Genomic DNA, 26,610 nt, shown 5'->3' with positions numbered 1-26,610 from the left:
TGTCTTTAATTATCTTTGCAGTAGACATATCAGACCCAAAGCTATTAGTCCATGCAAAGTTCAATGAGAGGCTCTTTGATACTTGTTTAATATACATGGCCCAGTACAGACTAGGCCCTCAAAGACCACCCAGTTTGCATTCTGACTTTAATTTTCCTCTCATCTCCTGAAAGGAATGGGTATTTGCTAAATACTGCTACTGACCTTGACATTTTTAAACCTTATTCTCTCGAGGTGAAGTGCTACTGAAAAAGCAGTAGCTCTTCAACGGCCTCATGAAAGCAACACAAAAACAAAAACTAAATCCAAACAAAACAGAAATTCTTTATGCCCTCGGTGAAAGACATTCAGTTAGCGAGTTTTTCAACTGAAGTGTATTTAATTTTAGCATCCTCTAGTAGACTTTTAACAGAAGGTACTATAAAGAAGATAACTATTGGAAAAAATAGGGCGCTGATGGTTTTCAGCAGACTGAGGTTGTGATGGGTCATGTTCATTGTTTGAGTGGGAGCAGCTGGACACCTGTGTGATCTGTCTGGGATCAAACCTCCTAGACCTGTTCAGACTCAGCAGTCCAGTCTGCCACGCTACGGTTTGGGGATCAAATGAACAGAGGAAATTCTCCTGGGGAACTGACACTGTAGGGAACAGACACCTCCACACCTCCATTGATTTTTTTTTTTTTTTTTTTTTTTGTACTTCCACTGCTCAGGAAGAGAAGTGGAATAAAAGACAGTGAGATGTCCTGTGGCTGAGACAAAGGGAACCTCCTGTTCTGCCCAAGGCTCCTGTCTGGAACATTAAGCAGAGACGGTTCCCATGTTGCTGTGTGGGTGACCCACAGGGACTGCCTCCCTTGTGGGCCGACTGAGCTGGAATGACAAGACCATTAAAAGTGAAGTGAAGTGAAAGCAGAACTGCTGGTGATCATGACAAAACGCACTTGGATGATGATGAAAAATAATGAGAGAAAGGTACAGCTAATGGAACGTGTGTCATTTATTCATGCGATGCCTTAAAATTTTACCTTAGCGTCGCTGTCCGCTTCCAACTCACTTTCTATCATGGCTGAATATTGTGTTGCAGCACACTAATGCTGACCAACAAAACGCTAACTACCTCTTGTCTAATAAATGAATGCAGGGTGGGGGGGATGTAATTTTCTGCTTGTCTGCATTCGAGGGTGACTTATGCCCAACTCTCTTCCTTCCTCTACCGTCTCTTAGGTGTGAAAATGTGGGCACATGCGCATTTTTTCATCCTCTGTTTCACTGAAATTTCTCCTCAGGATGTTTTTACTGAACTTCTGAAAGGCTGAAGTGACAAGAAATGTTTGGCAAAGATTTTAGATGCTTTTGATCTTTTGGGTGACCTCTTCTCACTCGAAAATTAATCTGTCTTGATCTCTCTCTCTTTCTCTTCTCTCCAAAACACGATGGTATCATGACAGATAATGAAAGATAAATTGGTTACGGTTCAAATATGTGGAATCAGATCAAATATCCCTTTGAAAATCTCATTACCGTTTACCTTTGCTGAGTTTATGCAAGTGTATGTGTGTGTATACACCGATCAACCACAATATTAAAACCATCTTCCTAATATTATGTAGGTCCCTCCATGCCACCAAATGGACAGGGAACCTCTGGGGGAGTCCTGTGGTGTCTGGCACTGGGATATTGGCAGCAGATCATTTGAGTCCTGGGGGTCCGGGTGGGATCTTCGTGGATCAGGCCTGTTCCAGTACATCCGGACATGTGATAGGATTGGAAAGTGTGAAATTTGGGTGCCAGGCCTTGGGTTTTTGCCATGTAGCTCTAGCAGTTTCTGAGCAGTCTGATTGTGTGTCAGGGCACAATTTGCTGCTAGGGAAGGCCACTGCCCCCTAAAATATAGATAGATATATAGACATATTAAGTTACGTTTATGCATATAGTAGCTAGTATGTTGCCCTTGTCTCATTCTATTGCGTTAGCCAGTATGTATATTCTGTCACCATGCGTACTGGCAATTTACATACCAGAATGCAGACTGGGAGACATGGTGAAGGACCGCTCAGTTCCTCGGTCCCAGCTTTAAGAAGCATTGGTTCAAGCTGTCCAGTTTCCTGCTGAGGGAGTCAATTCAATCACTGTTTTTCTTCACTTTTTCTTATCTGCCCTCTGTGGACTGTGCCTCTCCTTCACCAGAACCTTGACAGAGGCCCGTTTTTCTCTCCATCCCCCCCATCTTGTTTATGTGTTTACCACAGCACACTCAGATCCTCCCCTAAATGATAGCCCCTCCACTGTCAGCTCACAGGAGTCAAATTAGAGAGCGAGACAAACCAGCATTGCTGTTTCCCCTGAGCTTCGGGCAGGCAGAGGGCGGCTGGGGCCACAGTCCATTGGCATTCTGTACTTTTTGCTTTGTTTTAATCAGTGCTGGGTATTAGAGGAGGACGATGCTACGTTAACACAAAGACTGTGTTGTTATTACCTGGGAGAGAGGAAGAAAGGAGCATCTGGAATGAGGCCAGAGCTTCAGTGAGCTCCTGCTGCTTCACACCTATGCTATGTTAGCTTATATTGTGGAGTCTCTGGTCTGACATCAGACACATCTCACGTTTTCCGCCATCAGCTTTAATATGCATAAAGTGATTATGTGGAAAAGTGTTAATGAGTGGCGTATCTTTTTATGTGTATGCATAATTCATGACATTACTATAGATGCCATAAGGCTTCTTCATGTACACATGTGATACAATGTGTGTGCACATGCTTCCTGTCAATTTATTCTGTTACAGTGAGTCTGGAGGTAAATCTGCTTCTTTAATGTATAAGAAGACATTAAAGCATAATTAAGGGATTTTAATACTTGGTTCATTTCTTGTGGCTATTTTTGTTGGTTATGGTAACACTGTATGGGAAGTGAGTGCAGAGACCTGGGAACACAATGACATCGCTATAACAGTGAGACAAAAAACACAGATGCTCGACAAGTCAAGCCGAGTTATTTAAACCAATTCTAATTTGGAGGTGAACAAAGCTGTTAGCATGCTCAAGTCAGCCAAGTGTAGCACACAGTAGGTATGTTTCCAAGTATAATGCTGTTATTGGTGATATAACCATAACCACATATTATACCAAAACTATGAAAATAAGATCCCAGCTATAAATAATAAAAGAAACATAGTGTTATTTTTGCTCACTGACAGTCTCATGCCTCAGATGAAAAGGTAAAATAAAAATTAAAAAGCAGGGTGTGATTGTTGTTGCTTCATCCTTCCTGCTTTTCAGCAGTCGTTGAGTCCCAGTGGTGTCTACGAGCAGAGAAATTCATTCCAAAACGTTGCAACAGATTAAATCACTTTTATTCTGAAAAAGCAGCGTAATGCATGTCCTTCACAGCCGACAACCTCCAGGTCAAATTACCAGAGAAGCAAAGGTATTACGTGATGCACACGCTTTCATGAACTGTTTTGGAGCATTGGCAAACCTGGCACGTGTATTCAAACTCGCAGTTACAACGGAGGAACCTGCTCTCCTCTAAGAGGTTGCATAACCTTGACCACAGACTTGTTGCTGTAAACACACGGAACATTGGCACCGCTTTGGATCCTATGCGCTCTTCTATCATGCCAAAGCAGTTGGATTTGTTTACATTATCACGAGACTGCCTGGGGAGTGCAGTTATTTTCATGGTGCGCTTTGTTTGGATGATTGTTGTTGCAAAGTGGGAAGCGCGGAGGTTTGCTCGGGGAGTGACGAAGAAGGAGTTGTGTGACTACAGAGGTAACAGGGGGGATAGAGGGGGAGAAGGATGTGAGTAAGGGGGAAGGATGTGTGTGTGGGGGGGAAGAGGGGGGTCTCAGGCTGCCTTACGGGGATGACAGTCTGTAATTAATTTTGCATGCATCTCTCTCCCTTCTCGCACTTGTTTTGTTCTTCTTTTTCTTTTATTTTTCGAAGTACAACTCTTTAGGAAGGCGCTGAAATTCTAGGCATGAGAGATTCAGCATCAGGACAAATGGAAATTTGAGGCCATGAATATGAAGCTGCTCCGAAATTCTCTGACTGGTTTGACGATGATCTGCTTTTTGGAGCAGGAAGTCATTTCATCACCGCTATTGCTACTACTGCTAAGAGTTAACTTTGAAGAAGGAGCAGAATAATTTTGCACTGTGATTACTTTCACTAATACCTAAGCCTTCTATCATCCGCATCTTGATGAGTAACATGTCTGTCTATATGTGCTCCTCATTACAGATGTCTCTGAGATCAACGACACTGGCACCAGCAATGGAGGTGAGTGGAGATCATGTTTCTCCCCATGAACTACTCATTCTGGGGGCTGTAACGCATCACTGAAGTCCTGCTGCCAAACAGACTCCACCCTACTGTCAGCTACCCACATCCTCCCTACCTCATCCTTTTGTGCCTTTGCAACTCACTCATCTACATTCATAGCATGTCACAGTACACAGGAGCATTCTGCTTATATAGTAGATGCACTTAATTTTCCGAGGTAGGCAGCTCTAGTCAGCTTCAGAAGTCAGCGCTGTAACGTATATTCTTGTTGAAGTTTTAACAGAAAGACCACCATTAGATACTGAGATGTTCCCATCAGCTTAAATCCTGCTCTCAGACAGTGCTTGTTGTCTGTATTGTAGCTATAAACCTGCTCAGCTTGATTTGAAAGCTTAGCAAAGAAGAGGTTGTTTAGTTAAATTGATGCTTTTCTGCTCAGGATGAGGGACAACACATTTTCATTGCCTCTTACAATCTTATTTCCCCTTTTCCTTTCTCTTCTCGACTTTTCTTCTCTTGTCTAGAGGAGATGAAAGATCATGTCGAGAGCTCAGAAGAACCTGATTCAATTCTAACTGACAGCATTCAGTCCAAAGGTAAGGGCACGGAGGAAGCACTCACCCACGCTCGCTGTGCACACTTAACTCACACGCATCTCTATTTATGAGTAGGTTCTTATTAGTGGCCACAGCTGCTGAATTAAAATTCACTTCTTTCAGAGAATCCTCAGTGCTGTGCAGCCAAGTGTTACCCAGTTTCACCCTCCTTGTCTCCGTTTTTTCCCCCCCCGTCTGTCTGCATCTCCTTGTCTCTGTAGAGGAGGCGGCAGGCAGGCAGTTTGTACGTGCTCCTGCAGGGCCAATTGCATTTGTAAATCCTCGCTACCCATTTTAGGTCTGCAACTATAACCCTGATATTTAGGTATATACGTGTGTCAGGGCGTCTTTGGAGATTGAGTGTGATGAATTACCTGCAAACTCAACTATCAGACATTTAATAAATCAAGTGTGCAATGTGTATTATTTTAACACAGCCAACAGCCAATGCAGCCAGCACAGACTGTAGGGGCAATAATCATGCCAATAAATCATATGTGATAAGGATACCACACTGTTGTTATTCTCAGGGCTCCTTTGAGATTTCGGGTAATAAGATGGCATGTAATTTGAATGTAGACATCTATGGAGAGTGCGCCGAATTTCTATCACAGCACTTGTTTTGTGTCTGTGGAGTTGTTGAGCCAAAAAATGGGATTCAGATTTGGCCATCGTAGAGTTTCCAGGTAGAAAAAATTCATTAAGCAACTGCTATGAACAGATTGTCGGGGTTGAATAAATAGGACAGGCTAGCAGCATATGAAATAACTTGGCAGAGACAAACGGGTTGGTGTTGAAAGGAGAGAGCTTAAACAACGCCAGACAAAAGTGCCAAAGAAGAAAAAGCTTGTTGTCAAACAACCGTGTGGATCAGGGTGGGATGGTGTATAAGAGAGCTGCTTAGCACATAGTGTGCTGTTAAAATTAGACAGACTACAGTATCAAAACATATGACATTGGAGAATCACACAAAAAACTGCCCTGTTTTCTGAACAAAGTCGATCGGTTGTTTAATCTTCACAAAATTTCATGTTGCTATTCACACTGAAACAAGAACAGAGAAATCGGCTCAGCCTTAGTTTCTATTTATCCACCTGTCTGTCGAACACAGTCTTGAATATCACAGATTGAATTTTGACCAAATTTGGTAGTTACACGTCATTGGTTTTCATTGGCATTTACATGTAAATCGTATAGGTTTCATTTGATTTGCTCCAACCGCCCCATCATTAAAACAGCCTAACTAATATTGTCGGTCCCTCGTGCCGCCAAAACTGCTTTGTCCCATCAGGGTATAAAGACGGGACCTTTGGAGGTGTCCTGTGGTGTCCAGCACTGAGATGTTAGCAAAGGACGATTTGAATCTTGTGGGTTGTCTTCGGTGGATTGTACTTGTTCTGGTGCATCTTACAAATGCTCAATCAGATTAGTAATCTAAGGATTCAAGGCCTGGGCTCTTGGTCATGTTCTTCAAGCCATTCCTGAGCTGTTTTTGTGGAGTAGCGAGGCACATTGTCCTGCTGCAGGAGACCACTGCTTCACTTCACTTGTCTGTGGTTTCAATGTTGAATGTATGTTTACACAGTATCCTTCATAGGAGATGACACCTTTGTGATGGCAACTTATACTCACCAGCCCATCATGTCTCATTATATTCAGTTCCCAGTACGTGGTGTTGGCATCCACCAAAAAACATTAATGATAAATAACAAATAGTGCTACCCTCATGCTACTGTAAACAAGACAATCTATATATTAATGTCCTGGTGGCCTTTCTCTAAAGCCAATATTCATTTCACATTCAACCATTATTACTGGTAAGGCTTTGGGGAAAAATATTGTATTGTTGATTAATCTTGAATTACTTAGTCAGCCAATTCATTATTCATTCCTAAAATGTCAGAGAATACTAAAAAAAAAAAAAAAAAAAAAAAAAAAAGTAGCAAACCCTCATCCCTCTCATTTTCGAGGGTGCAATGACTATTTTAACCAGCAGGGTCAGATTTTAATGGCATCTTGGGTTACTAACAAATAGTCACAAAAATTACATTTTTGCGACTATTCTGTCAAATGCTTTTCCTCAACCCTGATTGAAATCATAATGAGGTCAAGGAAAGATGTGAAGGACAATCTCTAAGGGCTTAGAAAAAGACAACTGTGGTGCTGAAAGAATCCGACTGCACTTGTAGTAGCCTATGTAATTACCCATGTTCTTGTTGTGAGTCTTCAATGAATGGTGCATCACTTTGAATGTTGCTGCCTTATGAGTTGTGGCACATCATCTATTTTCTCTCCATAAAGGATGGATCAGTGTGTCCTGTGCAAAAGCAGATAAGAAAGAAGGCAAGGAAGAACCTTTTGTTAGTATTTTATTAGAATTTGTCCGGCTGTTTTCATGGCTGCCACCTGGATACTTGCAAGTCATTTTGCTCAGTTAGAAATCTTCCTATGCAAAAAAAAATAAAATTGAAAGACTATTCAACTGCAACTTTAAGCTTTGTGTATTTGTTATTATACCACTTTCTAGTCCACTTGGAGATCACTTGGTGGACATTTGGAACACTGCAGAGCATGTGCACTACTGCAGACACAAACTTCAAGCTGCATGAAGACACCCTGTCATCTGACCAGTGGAGGGCTCATTAATGCTGCGACAGATTTGTAAAATACCCTGTATTGTGCAACAGTATTCTCATGTCTCATATCTGTTTTCTATCCAGACACTGTTGAGAAGAAAGAATGACCAGCTGAGGGAAAGACAATCAACCTCATCTGACAGCCAGCAAACTGTGCGAAGGCCAACCACTCTGGTGTCAGACTGGCCCATGTCAGTATGGGCTCTGACACTGGCCCAGGACAACCAGTTACTCACTCAAGATGCTCACATTCCCAACTCTACTTAGTCTCCTTCCCTCTTTGTTAAGAAACGATTCATCCTTGAAGTATGTATGTACTGTATGTATATGTATGTATGTATGTACAAAACCTAACTATAGGACTTGAACATATCAACCAGAAAAGATGAGCCATACCTCACTGTGTGTTAGAGTCATACATCATTTTACCAGCTGGGTGCAATGAGATAAACCAGGTTCAAGTCTCTTTATTTGATAAACCCACTGTGAGAGCATGGTGAAGCTGTCAGAGGACAACAGCCACAGCTCCTGCATGTTGACACTCCAGGCTGGATGATGCTTAACATCAACCATCCTTTAGTTCATGCAACTCGAATAACGACACTAATAACAGTCATAACAACATTAAGCAATGGAATATCTGACAACACCCTGCATTTGTAAGCCTCTTTGGAGTGTAACACAGTGACACCTGCCATGTCTCCTCACACCGCTGCAGCTCGAGCTCCATTATTTAGTCAAATCAGCCAATACCTTGATTCAGACTGGTCTGTTAGGTGATGTGCCACTCCCAGGCCTTTCATGTGTGAACATCACTGATCCCATCTCATCTCAGCCGCTGCCGTAACTGCAGCTTAACTCGTTTTACCAGGAAACTGTTCATCAACACCCGTGACCACAAACCAAGATGTGAGTGTCTTTTAACAAATCAATTAGTTCTTCTCCCCCCCCCCCCTTTTTTTTCTTTGCCATTTCCAGTGCATGCAGGAAAATTGCTTTGAACTTCACAGACATAAACAGGAATTACAGTCCTCTTCGCTTTCGCTTGTCTCCTTACCAGATTGTCTATAATTGTATTAAAGGAATCTGCCTTATTTCATATCAAACTACAAAATCACAATCACAGACCTAAGGAGGTGGTCCAAATATGAATTCTTGGTTGTGCATTGCTCGCAGATGATTTGTATTTTTAAGTACATCATGTAATGGCTAATACCTGTTGTTAATCGTTTCTTAGTTTTTCCTCAGTTGACTTTAAAAAAAATTGTTTGGGTTTCTTTTAAATGTCGGAACGAATCATTAATTATTTTCAGTGGTGCCATACTAAAGATCAGATGAATTACAGTTCTATGAAATGATGCCTTCATACTTTGATGTTTGCTTTGCTAAACTATAACAGAAACAACTAATAAAGTTTAAGGTGGAAGCCATGTGTCAGCTTTTAATGTTGTGTGTGTTGTTTTTAGTTTTGTCATCACTGCAGCTAATGTTTTATTTCATTCTAATAGCAGCCAGTGCGGGCGATTTCCCCTCAGTTATGTGTGAAATTGAACAACTGTAACAGAGCAATCAGTCGTGTGTCTCTGGGTATACAGAAACAATTAGTCTGTCCTGTGATCTCCAGCATGCTCACTCTCTGGCCCTCAGGCTCTCTCTTGTATCAAATGAGACAAGATATCTGGCAGACCCTCTAACCCTACAGCCCTCCTCCCCCTCTGAGACACCCACTAATGGCTGGAGACCTCACAAGTTTGTTATCAAAGACTCAGCGGCTCTCCAGAGCAGAACCTCTCTAATAAATCACCTCTCTTATCGGAAACGAAAATGCTACCTTATCTGCTTTTCAGATCTTCGGTAAATGTTTGCTTGTGTTCATAATCCGTAAAGTCACACTTCATGGGTTGAGCTGCTGCATGTCACAAAACCACTGTATATATTTCAACTATCGCTCATTACAGCTACTGTACACAACTTGAAAAGCGATGACTCTGGCTTCCCTGGTGGCAGTGCTAAAACACAAAAACTCAGTTTGTCTTCACATTCAACAAACAATAAACAATAAAAATGGAAAACAACAACTGGAGACGAGCCAAATCCTGTTAAAACTGTTCAAAGTGCAGGTTTTTTTGGCCTTTACATCCAGTAAAGGAGCACATCTGTTGTAAATATTGACTCTACAAGCTGGGCAATATGTAGGATGTAATTACAGCTGCTTTGCCAGGCAACTGCCAAATTTCCACAAGGACACAAATTCTTGCATGTTCTTCTCCCAAACAGAAATGGACATTCATCAAAAAGAGTTTGCTTTGCAAATTTACACTGTAATCCATGTGGAAAAGGGAATGAAAACGAGGCAAGACACACAATTTAGATGAGATGGCTGCTGCAGAGATGAGGGCAGCACAGACTGCTGCAGTGAGCGGGAGGTGAGAAAACGTCATCAGAGTGAGGTCAACTAACTCCTGAACTAGAATTAAAAATAATAGCAACTCTCTCACTCAGAGCATATCACACTAGTTTGCTATTAGTTTGAAGTTTTCATCCAGTTATTTGTATAATTATAAACACAACTGGTGCGTGAAAGTGCGTTAACAGTCTTGATTTCAATTGTAAATATCTTCTGAGTTGTTATTTTGCTGCATGCATTCTTCTTTGTCAAAACCGGATTCCTGCAGCTTCCATGAAGCATTTATTAGAACCCAACCAATATAAAATTTTTGGCACCAATGCTGATTACAATTTTAACATGAGTATTAACATTTTATATCAATTTTATGTATTTGTAAACAGCGTATATACAGTAAATATGCACGTATTTTACACATACAAAAGTGAGACATTAGCAAAATTATCTATCAAAGCTGTTATCTACGAGTTTGCATGTTGTATTCTGACACCATTTTCAACTTATTCCAACTGGCTATTTCTACAACATGTTCTTTTAAAATAACAAACTATATAATGACATATTTTAAACTTCTCCCAATCCTTGTTTTCTGCATCATTTTGCAATATGTTACAGTAAAATAAGCTTGCATGTTGAACATTATACACGGCCCAAAAAAAAAAAAAAGTTGCACACTAATATTTTGTTGGACTGTCTTTAGCTTTGATTATGGCACTCATTTGCTGTGGCATCGTTTCAATAAGCTTCTGCAAAGTCACAGCATTTATTTCTGTCCAGAGATGCATTAATTTTCTACCAAGATCTTATACTAATGATGGGAGAGTTGGACTGCTGCACAAAGTCTTCTCCAGAACATCCCAAAGATTCTCAGTGGGGCTGAGGTCTGGACTCTGTGGAGGCCGATCCATGCGTGAAAATGATGTGTCATGCTCCCTGAATCACTCACCCATAATGTGAGCCCCACGAATCCTGGCATCATCATCTTGGAACATGTCCATGCTATCAGGGAAGAATAACTCCATTGATGTAAAGACCTGGTCATTCAGTATATTCAGGTAGTAGCTGACTTCATTCTTTGGGAACATAACGTTGCTGAACCTGACCAACCTCAGATCATAACCCTAACCCCAACAGGTTGGTAGGCACTAGCCATGATGAGTGCATCACTTCATCTGCCTCTCTTCTTACCCTAATGCCCCCATCACTTTGGAACAGGGTAAATCTGGACTCATCAGACCACATGACTGACCACATTTGTTCCTGGAAGATGATGGTTCACCACTATCCTTCAGGTTTTAATAATGTGTCAGACAGTTCTTAACCTGATTTTAGTAGTTTCAGAAATCTCCTTAGTTGTTTTCTTTTCTTGATGCAGGCCAATAATTTGACCCTTCTGAGACAGATTATCATCCTTTCTGTGACCACAGGATATGTCTTCCAACATGGCTGCTTAAGAAATGAGAAGCTCCTCACTGCATCAGCTAGGGTTAAATAAGTTGTTGCAGCTGAAACATATTCATCACTGTAGTAATTATCTAATGGAAGGCTCTTACCTATTTGTTTAATTAAATCCAAGTGGCGACTTTTTGTTGGACAGGCAATGTATATGCTGATATCCATATAACTGTGATAGGCCTAGATCAGCTGTTAAAATAGGCAATCCGATAAATTGGCCGGGCTCTAGCCTTCACCATTAGGCTACTAAAGACCAGTCCCAGTTTAACATACCCAAGATATTTAGTTTTGTTATCTGACTTAACACAGTTGAAGAACCACAGTCACATTAAGATGGTTACTGAGTCAATCCAGAGTTAATCTAATTTTAATCTACCTATGAGTGTGTTCACTGCCAACGAGTTTAGAGCTGCAACAAACTATAACTCTAAACCAGTATAAGGAATATATGAATATAATACAGGCTAAAAGCAATATAGCTTCTGCAGACAAAGCAAGAAAAAAAAAACAAAAAAAAAAACATCCAAATGTGTGAATGTGTAAGTTAGCAGGCTTATTAATACCACTGCCCCATCATTAAGGCATGAGTAGATCTGACTATAATTAGGCTATGGTTGTGTATTCCAGTAAATGTGCCTCTTAGACGAAGGTTATTCTTATGGCAAGTAAGATAATTTTATCCTTATTTTTTTCAGCTGCATCCCTGGAGGTGTTAAATGGTCTTGAAAGCAAATTAAAAACCAGATTTAAAAACACCATTCAAACCAGTAAGTAGGCTTACTGCAAATCTTCTAACAAGTACAAGGCTTTAGAGCTTTCATCAATCTCTGATTTGGGATTATTTTTGCTATACAGAGGCCTATAGAAGAATGAAATGGCTTGAAATTTCTTGCAGTCAGCAGAAATCCATTGAGAATCTTTATCTGTCATATCTATGCTCGTCAGGTAAGGAAAAGGGTTCGGATGGTTTCTAAAAACTCTTTCCCTCCTGAGAGATCACTCATTTGTGCACCAAGCTCAACTTCCATGAATGATGATGTCATTTTCTGAGAGACCTTGGTCAGTCAGCGTTGCTTTTATCTTTTATCTTGAATATAACCTGCACAGGAGGAGGTTAGATGTACGCATAAGTTACCATGAAGATGCAACCTGGTAAGAAATGAATCATTGTCGTGACCCTGAAAACGCCAAACCCTGCTTCATAATACAGGCCTCTTGATGCCTCAAGACTTCTCTTCAGAATAGAAACGAATATCACAATATCATCAGCTTTTTCAGCTGAGCAGTATCCATCAAAAATGGCAACAGGATGTTTTAAATATCATCCTGCTGAAAAAGTTATTTTCAAGCCTTGTTATCGTTTTTGGAAAACATATTCACAAAAAAATAGCACCAACAACAGGTTTCTCAACTGTTGATGTGAAAAGCCGGAGAAAAACAAGTTTCCCATCGCTTCAGCTACCATGTTTGTGTTCCATTAACTTGTCGCATGCCAAGCAGATGTCAGTAGTGACTGTCCCTGGAATGGAGTCTGTTTAAATTTTAATGGCTTCATTTAAATGTTGCATGTCAGAGCCGAGGGTTCCCTGAACTTGAGCGGTAGGTAATGTCGGGGGAAACGGCTTCATTGCACAGGCTTGCTGCTATGCACCAGCTCCTTGGCATACAAAACACTTAAACGCCAAAATAACACAAAAACAGGCTGCCATCCTAAGTTAAGCCGTAACAGTGTTGGATTTTCTGCTTTTACATCAGAGCTGTCAGGTTGAAATTGCTCCCTCATATCCTGGCAGGTGCTGTATCTGTATCTTCACATTAGAGTAAACTGTAAATACATGACAGGACGTTTATGCATGTGACAGTAGAGCCGACTGACACATGTTTGAGATGTGTTTTCGTCTGCATCTGACAAGTCTTGCCAAGCAGCTGTGGACTGATGTGATGCGCTACGTTTATTCCATTTTCTAAATGAAAGCTCGGAGGACCTCTTCTTATATAAACATGCATTACCTTGTTCCCTCGCCTTCTTTTCAGCTCCTTATTTTCCCCCACTATTATCCTCCTTCTAACTCCACCCACTTCCTTCCACCCTCCCGCCACACTACAGCAGCCCATGCACCACACTGTCTGTTAACACAGCACAAATTGGAGAAAAATAATTCCAGCTCTAAAGCTTTAAATCCCAGCGCTAGATAAGCTGTTTTTATCTGAAGTACAGTGTTTGTCCTTCATGAAAATTCATCGCCCCCACAAGAGGCGAAGGCAACACTATAGGTGAACTAAGCCGAGATAAACACTCTAATTGGGATGAAAATTGACGCCATTCATTATGGATGCCTGTCTTCAAAGGCAACGAGAGCCACTGAAATGTTGAAAGGAAATTGACTTGCAGCATCGCTAGTTTGCTTTGAACAAGTGAGAATACGTCGATTAAACTCCACCAGCACAAGACCATTATGCAGATTACATTTGCTGTCGGACTAAAAAAGCATGTTTGTCTCATGCTGATGGCCCCTTATGACAAGAGAATAAAAGAGAAAGAGGATTAATAAACTAATTCCATCTCTCCCGCTCTCTGTTGTTGCTCTAATTATCAACTTGATAATATGTTTATTCAGGTGATATGGCAAATTCTCGTCATTATTGGAGTTATAATACAGATGAAACTGTTGTGTTCTGAACATGCAATAAACTCTTTTCGCTGAACAGTAAATTAGGCCTGAGAAGATCATTACGCTGATGATTTTTGTTCCCCATCAACTTGCTCAGAATAACAACTTGGTTATAATTCACAAGAGTGGCATCCACACCTGAATTAATTTTGCTGCTGTTTCCAAACAAAACATTGCTTAGTTAAGTGTAAAATAGGAATTTTCAATGGGTTATGAAACTAATATGTGTTGCAGTAAACTTATTTTGCTGCTTTATGACTCTAACTGTTTCCCACTAAGACTGGTAAAAATCAGCCGGGACCAGTATAAAGCCTTGTGTTTGACTGGAGACCCATCAGCAATGTCTGTTAATAAACCTTAGTTAAACTGGCAGCTGTGAATTGTCCTCATTATCCAATAGGTCAAAGCTTTTATGTACGGAAACAGCCTTCCATTTGGATTTCATCTATATAAATGCAAACAATTTGTTTGCGTGCAATATGCCCTTTTTGGGACAGATATAATTGAGATGAGATTTAAATTATAACATTTCTTTATAGAGCACTAATAAACAGTGAGCAGTTGGGAGAGCAGTGATGAATGTTGCTCCCCTTGTTAGCAAATCTACTTCAGAAGTCATTAAAATGTTTCCATGTTGTCTTTTCAACAGGAGAAAAACATCCAGAAAGCCTAATGGAAGAAAATGAAAAGCACCGGCTCTAAAATGCTCAGTAATTAAACTGGACATTAATAAATGCATTAGCCTTATTTAGCTGTAACTCTGTGAGCAGTTTGATTATGCAGGTGTTTTCGAAGCTCATCAAAGCAAAATGTCACCTGGATCTTGAGGTTCCGGGGACTGTTGGAATGAATCAGCATTTAAAGATCAACAACTTTCAAGTGAAGGTGAGGAGAGAGCGAAGTTGCTCACGGAGGGTCCGTGTACGGATCTGGTAATTGGATTTTCCGTTCTGAAACGGTTATTGAAAAACAAAAAACGAGTGGTTATTTGGTTTTCGTTTTAAAATACAAAAAATAATATTGAAATACAAAGCATGTTTCCTTTTCATGATCAAAAAGGGATATACGATTTTTTTTTTTTTTTTTTTTTAAAGCTTTGATTTTCGTTTTATATTTAGAATAACAAGAAAGTAAAATCAGTAAGAGACAGAAACGAAAAAAGGTCCGTTTTTTCATTTTCTGAGACCGGAAGCGGTCGTCAGCAAGTGTGAAGCCAAACGACAACAAGATTCTCAGAGGCGGAGCCAGAGAGCAGTGATTGGTCAGACCATAGAAATATATGGAAGACAGCGCGCTAACGTATCTAGTCTACGTATATCTATGGTCAGCACGTCTGGTAGCATCTCTGGCTGCTGTTGACCTTGTTTTTGGAGTAAAACACGGTATGAAGAGAAATACTTCTAACCTGTAGCGTTATTTTGTTGTACGTTAAGTCAGCGACTTGTGAAGAGTTGTGTTTTGTCGTGTTTGAGCAGTTGGTCCGGACGCGTTAGCTAGCTAAGCGGCTAAGTTAGCTAGTGGGCTAATTAACACAGGTGGCTAACGTACCGCTGAACACCTGTGTTAGTTGCTGCAGCAGCTGTCCTCATTATTAGAATGACCTTCTCAACCTGTATTTCTCTGCTGTGTATTTTAGCTTTTAAAAAAGTTATTTTACTTTAAGGTTAAGTGAAACCCCTTCAGCTGCACTGAAGTTTAACATTCAGCTGGTTTGAATTAAACAGCGCTTAACATTGCGCAACATTACCTCTCTGAATCTCCATAGTTTCATTAAATTCCTTCTCTCTTCCACTGCTCAAGTTCAATCCAGTATATAAAATGACATTAATAGTGAATAAACTAACAACCAGCCATTGTATTTATTTATTATTACATGTATTTGTAGTAAAACATGAGTTGAAACATCCTACTTTTGGATCTAGAACTGCACAAGCCGTTCATTTTCAGTCACCTGATGAGTTAAACTCCCCTTTTTATGTGAGGTTGAAGCAGAAAGTCTGAGTTAACAAAGAAAGTTCTTTATAATTTGCGATACCTGTTATCTCTGACTGAGGCTTTAGTTTTTGTTGAGCTGATTTACACATAGAAACTTTGTTCAGGAAGATTTCTCAGTAGCTCAGAGGACAGGCTGCTTTTTACACAACCTTGTAAGAGAATGTCTGTCAATGCTTTCAGCAGAATTTAGGAACACAACACTTCCTAAATAGATATTTTGAGGCTGTGAGGTTGAACGTTTGAGAGTATATCAGTGTGTTTGTTTGTGGTCTTTCTGTTTCTAGGTGGAAGCTGAATTAGTGAGGATGACTCCTGCTCCTGTCATCTCTAAGCTCCTCACACATCTTTACCTGCACATGAGGAAAATCACTCCTGTAGAATGCAGGTATGTTTGTCATTATTATAAAAAGATGTTGCCTGGTGACCTGTCAGAAACCCATTATACAGAGTCAGCCAAAATAATGTTTACACACATCAGGAAAAGAAAAACTTGCATAAATATTTCAATACCAAATTTATTCAGACATCACGGGATTAATAAAAGTTATCTTTGGCCTCTACAATTACAAGAGGTGCTCAAAGTGGTGGCCACTGGCTTCCAGACATTTCTGTTGTGTTGTAGACGTCACTTGTTGATGCTCCATTCATGAGGGTAGCGCCATCTGTTGGGAAAACATCGTACAACAGGACACAGAGTTATCGTGATTTGATCAAACTTAGAAAGAGGTATCTATATATATAGAAGTACTTATACAAATGAAATATTTATAAAAGTTTTTCTTTTCCTGATGTGTGTGTACATTATTTTGGCTGACTCTGAACTTAATGAGAACAAAACTGTCATTTAATTGTTGCTCTGGAAGCTTCTTTAGTGAAAACTGGCTGGTGTTCTGCTTTGAAACAAACTGCTGGTGAGGTCTGTGTTTTTAGGTTTAACCCCACAGTTTCTGAATGAACTGATAGTTGTTGTTTTTTTCCTGATCAATGTGGACGTTATAATTGATGGTAGCATTTACTGATCATATAATCAGCATGACAATATAACAGTATAACATTCTGACCACCTGACTAATACTGTGTTGGTCCCTTTGTGCTGCTAAAACTCCTCTGACCCAGTGGTTCATCAGAACCTCTGGGGATGTCCTGTGGATTCTGTGGATCCTGTGGGTTGCAGGGTGGGTCCTACCTAGACCAGGCTGATCCTGGACCATCCCACAGGTGCTCAATCAGATCTGGATGTGGGGAGTGTGGAACCCAGGTGAACAGCTTAGCTCTGTCATGTTCCTTGGACCACTCCTGAGCAGTTTTAGTTTGTCCTGCTGAGGGAGGCAGCTGGCATCAAGGACTGCTGTTGCCATGGCGACTAGGGGGTTGTTTGTCCTGCAGTGTTTAGGTGGCGGTACATGTCAAACATCCACATGATAGTCAAGGTTTCCCAGCAGAACGTTACATTAGAACAAGATGATGGATGTTGTTCTCTTCAGCTGTCAGTGGTCAGAATGTTGTGGCTGATCGGTGGATCTGTCTGCCTTTACTCTGAGATTCTGAAGATTATAATAGTAACTACATCAGCTAATTCTTGGTCGCAGTTGGAATTTTGCAGCCTGAGAGATGGTTGAGAAGGTTTGCAGTTCTTGTTTTAGCAAAATATGTTATAATAGAAGATCTTTATTGTCATTGTACGTGAAATTATCTGCAAACCAGCAAAGTGTATCAGTCTGAGGTATCTAAAAATAAATAAGAAAAAAATGCTTCTAAAGCCAATAATAAACAGAATATTTTGAGGGAATATTGTAAAAAGGAAAGAAAAGCTCCATTCTCACTCCTCTCAGGATTAAAATTGACTTTAAATTTAGCTTCAACATGAGATAAAAACATTTACTTTCATTACTGATATTGTCAAGTTTTAATAAAGTTCATGCTACTTTTATAAAATGATGAAAGTGAATAAATTGTATTTCTGTGTTCTGTGTTTGATTTCTGTCTTTTCTCCTGTCATCCAGATGTTCAGAGGGAGATGATGCCACATCTGGTCCAGCTGATGGAAGGTCTTGAAGTTCTCTGACTGGCCTCGACTGAAGATGGTCGTCTCTCTGGATTTAAGGTTCAGATGCTCAGTAACAAACTCCACCAATGTGCCAACAGGGAAGCTTTAGGTTTATTAAATGTTGCTATGAAGGTATCGCTGTTTTTCTTTGTGAATGCAATGTGCTCCAACTGAAACTTGAATTAGAACTTAGAAGTAAATCCTTCCATCTGAAATGATTTAGTTGCATTAATAACTTCATAACATTCTAATTTTTATTCCAGTCTTGGTTGGAAATAGAATCTCTGTATTGATTCAGGTAAAAACTGAACTTCACAGCATGTTGAAGCAAAACAACCAGATGAAAACTGTGATGGTGTTGGATTGTCAGACCGTAATGTTGCAGCTCAAAGCAGCTTTTCTATCTCAGTTCATTCTGACATTCAGCTATGAATCAACACAGCAGATGGTGATCCATGCTGTGGAAGTCTCACATCTCCTGATTTAATGGAGCTGCTTTACACTTTTTACACTGTTTATTCACCAACACTTTATTTAATAAAAGTCCCATCTAGTTTTTATGAGGAATGTGATGTTTTAATTTCTCTGTGAATAACTGCAGTCTAATGTAACAGCTGGAATTGTAACATCTGTCCTGATATTGATCATGAAGTATTGATCAGAATACTTATGGTTAGCAGTCATCCCTGAAGTTTTACATTAAAATCTTTACTTGTGTTGTGAACTTTGGTAAGAAGCAGAAACGTTAGCGTTGCCATGGATACATGAGTGTTAAATTCTGTCCATGTTTCATTTTGGGAAATGCAGTCCAGTTCCAGAATGTGGAGGAATTTAGTCTCACAATCACAGACAACAAATATTATCTGAAAGTCGAGTTATTGTTGTTTATCAGCACAATACAAAAAGATTAATGTTAGAAATATTCCAGTTAAGACTCTAGAATATCATGATTTATGTAAATTTACCTCAATAATATGAATGTTCAGGTTAAGATTGTACAGTGATATTTATTATGTAAGTTTAGCTGATTAAAGTTTATGACTCTGCACTAAAATATTATTTAAATTGACATCATTATTATAATATTTAGGGTCAGACCCTACAGTATTGAGATTAAGAAATCAAATATTCTATAAAATGTAAATACACTGAACTCATTTGGATATATTGAAGTGAGACTCTACAATATTATTTGACACAAATCTGTCTAAATCAAAATTTTAATAATTTTCACGCCAAACATTTACTGGACTGATTTAAATATTAAAATCACTCCTTTCTAATCCTCTGCTGTACGTTCAAACCTGAGACCTGAAATAGAAACACACAAGTATCTGATTGAAGGAACTTCTGCAGAGTCCTGGTTCCAGAACATGATGATAGAATTATAGACAAACTTTAACAAAAGCTGCCTGAGAGTTTACAGGTTTTTATGTTAGATTTCTTCAGTAATTTAATGAGAGTTATCAGCAATAATCAAGTGTTCATTTGATGAACTTCATTTCCTAAAACATCCAGAATTGGAGCTCATATCTTTGGCAGCTGTAGAGTTTCTGCTCCTTCAAAGTTCACAACACAATGAATTAATTCCTAAAACACTCTCAATGCTGGAGAGCGTTTGTGATGCTGAAGCAGTGAGCAGTTTTTCTGTTTCTTCTCTGGAGATGCACAATGAGGGACGTCTGCAGCGACTGAGAAAGAGTCTCACCACATCCTGACATGAGGAAAAAGACTTTATTGAAGACTACAATGAGAAAAACTATCAGACAGCAGACGGCTGCATTCAAGGTGAGCTCTGAACATTTGATCTGGAACAGGAATTCAGTAACGGCAGCATGAGCTTCATTTCAGTCTGTAGCTGCTGAATTCATGGATGAATCATCTGGCACTAGAGAAGAAGACCATCAAACATCCATGTCAGCTGATGGAGGTCCAAGAGTCTCACCGAACAACCAACCTACAGAGTGAAGACCTCGAACCTGATTGGACGGCCTCCTATTCAGCCACGTGTGAACAAATGCCTCTAAGCTGATTTGTTTCCTAAATTAAATCCAGTTTTGAGTCCTAATCTATGCCTGTGTGTTTGCTTCTTTACACTGCTGTTAACAGTTTAGGCTGTTAGATTGTTCCAGATAAGACAAGTACAAGATTCTTCAGAGCCGTTCTACCACGATCCTGACAGGAAGAACTCCAACAGCTACTGAATGTTCCTGTGGTCCCCTCAAGGCTACAGGAGGAGCCCTACGAGGATGAGCCGGTCCACCTGATGGTGGCCAGTCGCTGCGGTTCAAAGCCAACACCGACTACGTGGACTTCTACTGGACCACATGGAGGCCTTCAAACCGGACCAAAAAGTTCACCGACTCCCCGACTCGTGGGTCTGAGGATGCCGCCGAGCCTCGGTCCAGCCGGCCTCCTGTCTGTGGGTGTTTGAGTGCTGAGAGGTTTGTGGATGGATGTGAACGTTCTGTGTTGAAACAGCAGCTTTGGACTCTCTAACGCCGGGAAAAACCGAGCTCCTTTATTTGTGACTTCCACTAAAAAACTGATGAAAATAAGTTTGCCAGGGTTCTGACTGATAACAGATTATTAAATAATGAAAATAATCATTTAAATATTCCTTTAAACAATCCTTTTAGGTCTACATTTCCTTTCCACTGACTTCTTGGTATATGTACAAGTATTTTGGGTGGAATATACCATTAAGCCCAATGTTCAAGGGTTCTTCTGGGAATATACCATGAAACCAATCTTTTAGGTAAATGTTCCAGGATGTTGGGTAGAATATACCATCAGATCAACCTTTTAGGTCTACATTGGATGATTTTAGAGTAGAATATTACTCCAAACCATCCTTTAGGTCTACATTTAAGGTGGAATACTCCTTTACACCAAGATTTTTTGGTCTACATTGAAGGATTTTAGGTGGAATATTCCTTTGAACAAACTTTTTAAGTTTATGTTCAAGGATGTTGGGTGGAATATACCATCAGACCAACCTCCAAGGTCTACAGTAGTGAATTTTCGGTGGAATATACCATTAAACTCACCTTTTAGGTCTACATTGGAGGATTTTAGGTGGAATTTTCTTACAAACCGTCTTTTAGTCTACATTTAAGGATGTTTAGGATGGTATATTCTTCCGAACCAACTTCTCAGGTCTACATTTCAGGTGGAATATTCCTCCATACTAACTTTTTTGGTCTACATTGAAGGAGTTTTTTCTAAACCACCCTTTCGGGTCTATATTTGGGGTTTTAGGTGGAATATTCCTTTTAACCAGCCCCTCAGGTCTCTGAGGATTTTGGATGGAATACTCAGTTAAACCAACATTTTAGGTGCATGTCCAAGAATTTTTGGTGGAATGTTCCTTTAAGGTGGATGTGTGAGGACCTCGTAGGTGGAATACTTCCTGAAGCCAACCTTTTAGGTCAACATTCAAAGATTTAAGGTGGAATATTCCTTTAAATCGACCTCAATTTCATGTTTTGATCATTATCAAGTGAGAAACCTCAATCCAGACTCCTCATAATGACGTTTGAGATTTATGCTGCTGTTATTTGTTTAGTCCAGACTAAATGACAGAAATCCACAACTGTAATTTTATTTCAGGACTCGGTTATTAAATGTCAAAACAATCCATGTGACTCTAAAAACTCAACAGCTTTACAAACTCTAAGATTAAACTCTCCACAAGGATCCAAAATAAGTTAGACTTCTACATGAGAGCTTTAATTATTCTTCATCTACTTCCTAAAAAGTTTGGTCAATAAAAAAGACAAAAACTAATATTTTCAGCTGAACTAAAGACAGACTTTGTGATTTTTCTGCTCACATGTTGTGTTGTTGTAAACTTACTCTTTCAAATAAATAGCTGCCTTACCCCCTGGAAACCAGCGTTTGTCCTGTTTTTGTTTTGCTCCTCGGTGACTCTAGACAGCCGGGTCGTAATGTTTTTTGAGCAACACACCATACTATGACGTTTTTACAATGATGGTTCTACTATGAAGCCAGTTTGACATGTTCAGGTGTTCTTTGTGTGAAAACTCAGAGATTTCAGGTATCAGAAGGTGGTTTTCAACTTTCTTTGTTAACTTTCTGCCTCAACTTTAAACTAAATTTCCTTGACTAACCCCGCCCTCTGGACTTCCAGTAAGCTGTGTTCCTATTGGCTGTCCAGTTGGCTGCTTGGTATTATCAGGAACACCTGAGCAGCTCAGTGTCTTCCTGCTTTATTTAGCTGCAGGCAAACATTTCCTCTGCTTCTCTCCACCACTGAATTGGGTTTGGCTCCGTTGCTTTAGTTTTTCTTTAGGCGTTGGCTTGCAGCTTCCAGCAGTAAAATTGTCTTTAATGTGTTTCTTGGTGTGTTTTAGGGCTTTGTACTGGATAGTTGTCTTGGTAAATGTGGTTCTTTAGCCACAGTTAGCACATGGTGCTAATGTGTGCAGTGATTAGTGGATTTGGTGCAGCTGAGTTGTGTCTTTATCTTGGCTGTAGTGAGTCTTGAGGTTTTTGGTCAGACACATTCTGTATTCCTGTTTGTGAACCAGCGTTGGTTGTCCAGAAGGTAAGAGTTCCTGTCCTGATTCTCTGTTCTCAGAGGTTCTCTGGTAGGCTGCAGGAGACTTTAGCGTTTGGGTTGTGCTAGTTTGGTATTTGGACGACTATCTTGAGGCCCCTCCATGTAGTTTAGCGAGGTTTTCTGCAACAGTTCTACATAGCAACCTGCAGCAGAAGAGACTTTGAGAGTTTTTAGGAAGTTCTGGAGACCAGACTTTAGAGCAGCAGAAACATTTGTCAGCAGTTTGAGCAGAAGAAGGTGATCTTCAGAGTAGAAATGAGACGGAAACCTTCTTGACCCGTGTGGTGAGGTCCTGTACCAAGAGTTTGAGCAGGTTGTGAAGAGTCTGTAGTTCTTTGGTCTGAAAGCACAAGAAGAGTCGACTCATTAAAGGAGAAAACAGGAGATATTGTTGGTTCTTCTGTCGCTCTGCAGTTTCCTTAGACTGAATATCAAGTCTATATTTTAAATGATTTCCCATGTGAGCCCAAGAAGACTTCAATAAACTCCCTCCATCCCCTGGACATAACATATTTTATTACCATGTTAAATTATTTATTTATTTATTTATTTATTTTTAATGTTTTTGAGTTTTAATCATAGGTTTACCATAGTTTTTTTTTCTCTTTGCTTGTTTAGTTTTGTCATCTGTGTAAAAGGTGCTAAACCAATAAAGTTGAATTGATAAACTGAATAATTGACTAACTCATGATTGTGACAACAGAAGTATTTTCATTGTGATTTAAGGGTTTATCTCATTTTTAAGGTTGGGGTTAAAATCTCGACAGAAAAAGAAGATTAAAGAAATAAACTACATAACAAAAAGCAATTAAGTCAAAGGGGAAAAAAATTTAATACAATAAAACTTTGAAAAAGGTTTATTATTAAAAAGTATTTTTTGAATGTATAATTATTGAAAATATTTTATCTGTAATTTTTAATATTTGTATTTTAAAAATTTTATTTAATTTCATAATGACATGTATCTTGTTGAAGTATCTAATTCAATATTTTGTCTGTTTAATATAATTTAATTGTATTTAATGTTTAACTCTATTAAACAGACAAAATATTGAATTAGATACTTCAACAAGATACATGTCATTATGAAATTAAACAAAATTTTTAAAATACAAATATTAAAAATTACAGAAAAAATATTTTCCATAATTAAAGATTTAAAAAATACAATTAAACAAGAAGAATATTAAACATTTTAAAAAATGCAAAACATTTAATTAGATTATTAAACCTTTAAAAAGACAAAACATTTAATTAAAAAATTAAATGTTTAATTAGAAAATGACACCTTAAAGACAATAAAACTTCAAATAGGAATTAAACAGAAAATACAATGAAGCATTTAAAAAGAAAAACATTAAAAGGTGGTAAAACATTTAAAAAGAAAAACAAAGATGTAATCGAAACATTAAATATTGGGAAAGGAAAAAAACTCAAGCTGATAAAACATTTGAAAAAACAATTAAACATTAAAAAGACAAAACATTTGGAAATCAAATCAGACCTTAGAAAAGAATAAAAGGTGAGAAAAGAGCAAAACTAAACATTTAAGAAGAATCAAACTAAAGACAAAACATTCGAAAAGACACCAGTTAGACTTTAGAAGATCAAATTAAACAGAAGAGACAATAAAATGATCAAAAAGAGCAAAAACAGATAAAGGTCTGAAAGCGTTTTCTAGTCTGAAACGAAAACATCAAGTTGTTTCTTCAAACATTTCCTCTTTCTATGTTCTTGGTTTGATTGTGGACAGATTTACTAAGAACTCATTTCAGAAAACTGCTTTCCAGATAAAGTCTACTAGTAGTTGAAGGCACTGATCAAACTAATGTTACCTTCTGATCTCCATAAACTTTACTGTTCAGTGAAGAGAATCAAAGTTTGTTGAGGATTTCTAAAAAACCCACAGATGAAGGTCTGAGAAGAACTCAGATGGATGGTCTAAATGTGAAATCAAGACTCATGGTCACAAGTTTTAAGGCTTCTGTTAACCAGAAAGTTCAAACTAACAGAGAAGTACTGAGAAACTTTTAAAATTTCAGTCCTCAGACTGTCTGAAGGTTCAAACTAACAGAGAACTACTCAAGAACTTTCAAGATTTCAGTCCTCAGACTGTGGAAAGGTTCAAACTAACAGAGAACTACTCAGGAACTTAGAAGATATCAGTCCTTGGGCTGTCTGAAAGTTAAATCTAACAGAGAACTACTGTGGGACTTAGAAAATTTCCGCCCTCAGACTGTCTGAAGGTTCAAACTAACAGAGAAGTACTCAGGAACTTAGAAGATTTCAGTCCTTGGACTGTCTGAAAGTTCAATCTGACAGAGAACTACTGTGGGACTGAGAAAATTTCAGCCCTCAGACTGTGTGAAAGCTCAGGTCCTGAGGACTCGGGAGGTGTGGAGGCTTTGGAAAGTCTTGGAACTGAGGGTTCCACCCTCCAGCACAAAGGCTGAAGTCCAACCTCCTGAGAAAAACGGTCGAGTCGAGACCCAAGTTAAAAAAAAACTCGAAAACGACAAAAAATAGATGATAAATGCGCAAAAAAAAGAAAAATTAGTATCTGAGCAAGTAGCTCAGGGGAAAAGAAGACTGACTACCAACTGGAAGGTCGCAGGTTCAAGACCCACCACCGGCAATTTTCTTTCTTTGTCTTTGTCAGGATTTTGATAAAATTTAAGAATGGTCTGGTCTTGAACCAGCGACCTGCAGCTCCATAGGCAAATCCTTAACTCACTGAGCTACAGATCAGATGAAAAGAAATAAATTCGTCGTCCCTTTGGCATCGTAGTTGGTGAAGTGACCACATGGGCGGAGCCAAGGCGGAGTCTGGGTGGAGTCAGGGCGGAGAGTAGGCGGGGAGGTGGGTGGCGGCTTCCCCCCTCTACTCCCCCACCTCCCCCCACCACCCACCACACCTTCCCCCGCCCCACGAGTTCTTCGAGTCTCCACGAGTTCTTCGAGTCTCCATGGGTTTTCCCGAGTTTCTGGAGTTTCCACCAGGTCGGAGGCAGAACAAGCTGTCATGAAGAGATGTTGAAGTCGGCCAGGATGGACTGACTTTTTACAGCAACTAGAAGGAAGATGACTAGAAGAGCAGTTCTTTAACCACCATCCATAAAATCCATGGAGTCGGCTCCAGAGAAATGAAAGAAGGTCAACTTTTATCAACCTCCATCCAGATGTTCAACTTGATATCTTTACTTTGACATTTTTAGCACCACAAACCTTTAGTATCACACTTTATTATCATTTATTAGGACTTTAATGGAATCCACCAGCAGATTTAGTTTTTGTTGACAAACTTTATTCTTGTCATTGTGGGACTGCAGTATTTAAAACTGTTCCTTCTATTTGACCTCATGTTTATTAGTTTTAGTGGAGAAAGTTATTTTAGTTGTCGATTAGTCTCTTAAAAACCAGGTAATAAATTGGATTAGTCAAGAGGTTTAAATTTCTTACTTTGTCATATTTTAAATATGACAAAAAATATAAAAATAAAGTGTCTTGAGACAATTTGACCTGTATTTGGCGTTATATAAATAAAATTGAATTCAAATTGTATGTATCTTGTAATGTTGGAGTAATTCGGCCATATATGTTGGAAAACACATTTTCTTTGTCCATTAATCTGTTGATTGTTTTCTCCAGTAATTCATTTCTTGTTTTGGTTTATAAAATGTCAAACCCAAATATATTCAGTTTACTGTCATAAAAACCAAAAAGATTCACATTCATGATGCAGGAATCGGGCAGTTTTTCACTTTTTATCTTAGTTTAGTCAGAAAGATAGTTGATAATGTGTGAATTGCTGCAGGTTGTGAGCCGTAGAAGGTTTTAATCTTTGGGGCCGAGTGTCAGAAAACATTTAGAAACCAACATCAACAAAACACTCAACAAAGATTTGAACATCATTAAAGGGAAATCCAAC

General features: G+C 39.2%; 1 protein-coding gene and 1 long non-coding RNA gene across 5 annotated transcripts in view; both read left to right on the top strand.

Annotated features, from left to right (window-relative positions):
- macrod2 (mono-ADP ribosylhydrolase 2) overlaps positions 1-8,951 on the top strand; it is a 411,911-nt gene extending 402,960 nt beyond the window's left edge. For all 4 annotated transcript variants that reach the window (XM_055018437.1, XM_055018436.1, XM_055018435.1 and 1 more), the window contains exons 16-18: positions 4,248-4,286; positions 4,814-4,885; positions 7,606-8,951. In XM_055018437.1, coding sequence (XP_054874412.1) covers positions 4,248-4,286; positions 4,814-4,885; positions 7,606-7,628 — 134 coding nt within the window. In that variant the 3' untranslated portion in view covers positions 7,629-8,951. The remainder of the gene's footprint in view (positions 1-4,247; positions 4,287-4,813; positions 4,886-7,605) is intronic.
- Positions 8,952-15,322: 6,371 nt separating this feature from the next.
- On the top strand, positions 15,323-20,526 carry LOC129350775 (uncharacterized). The gene is made up of 4 exons (XR_008604288.1): positions 15,323-15,437; positions 16,335-16,435; positions 18,054-19,885; positions 19,949-20,526. It is a non-coding gene; the product is annotated as an uncharacterized LOC129350775 (long non-coding RNA).
- The last annotated feature ends 6,084 nt before the right edge of the window (positions 20,527-26,610 follow it).

This window comes from Amphiprion ocellaris, chromosome 16 (assembly GCF_022539595.1).
Source record: "Amphiprion ocellaris isolate individual 3 ecotype Okinawa chromosome 16, ASM2253959v1, whole genome shotgun sequence".
NCBI classification, from domain to species: domain Eukaryota; kingdom Metazoa; phylum Chordata; class Actinopteri; family Pomacentridae; genus Amphiprion; species Amphiprion ocellaris.
Note: the sequence above shows the minus strand (reverse complement) of the source record. Positions and strands in the feature narration are given on the sequence as shown.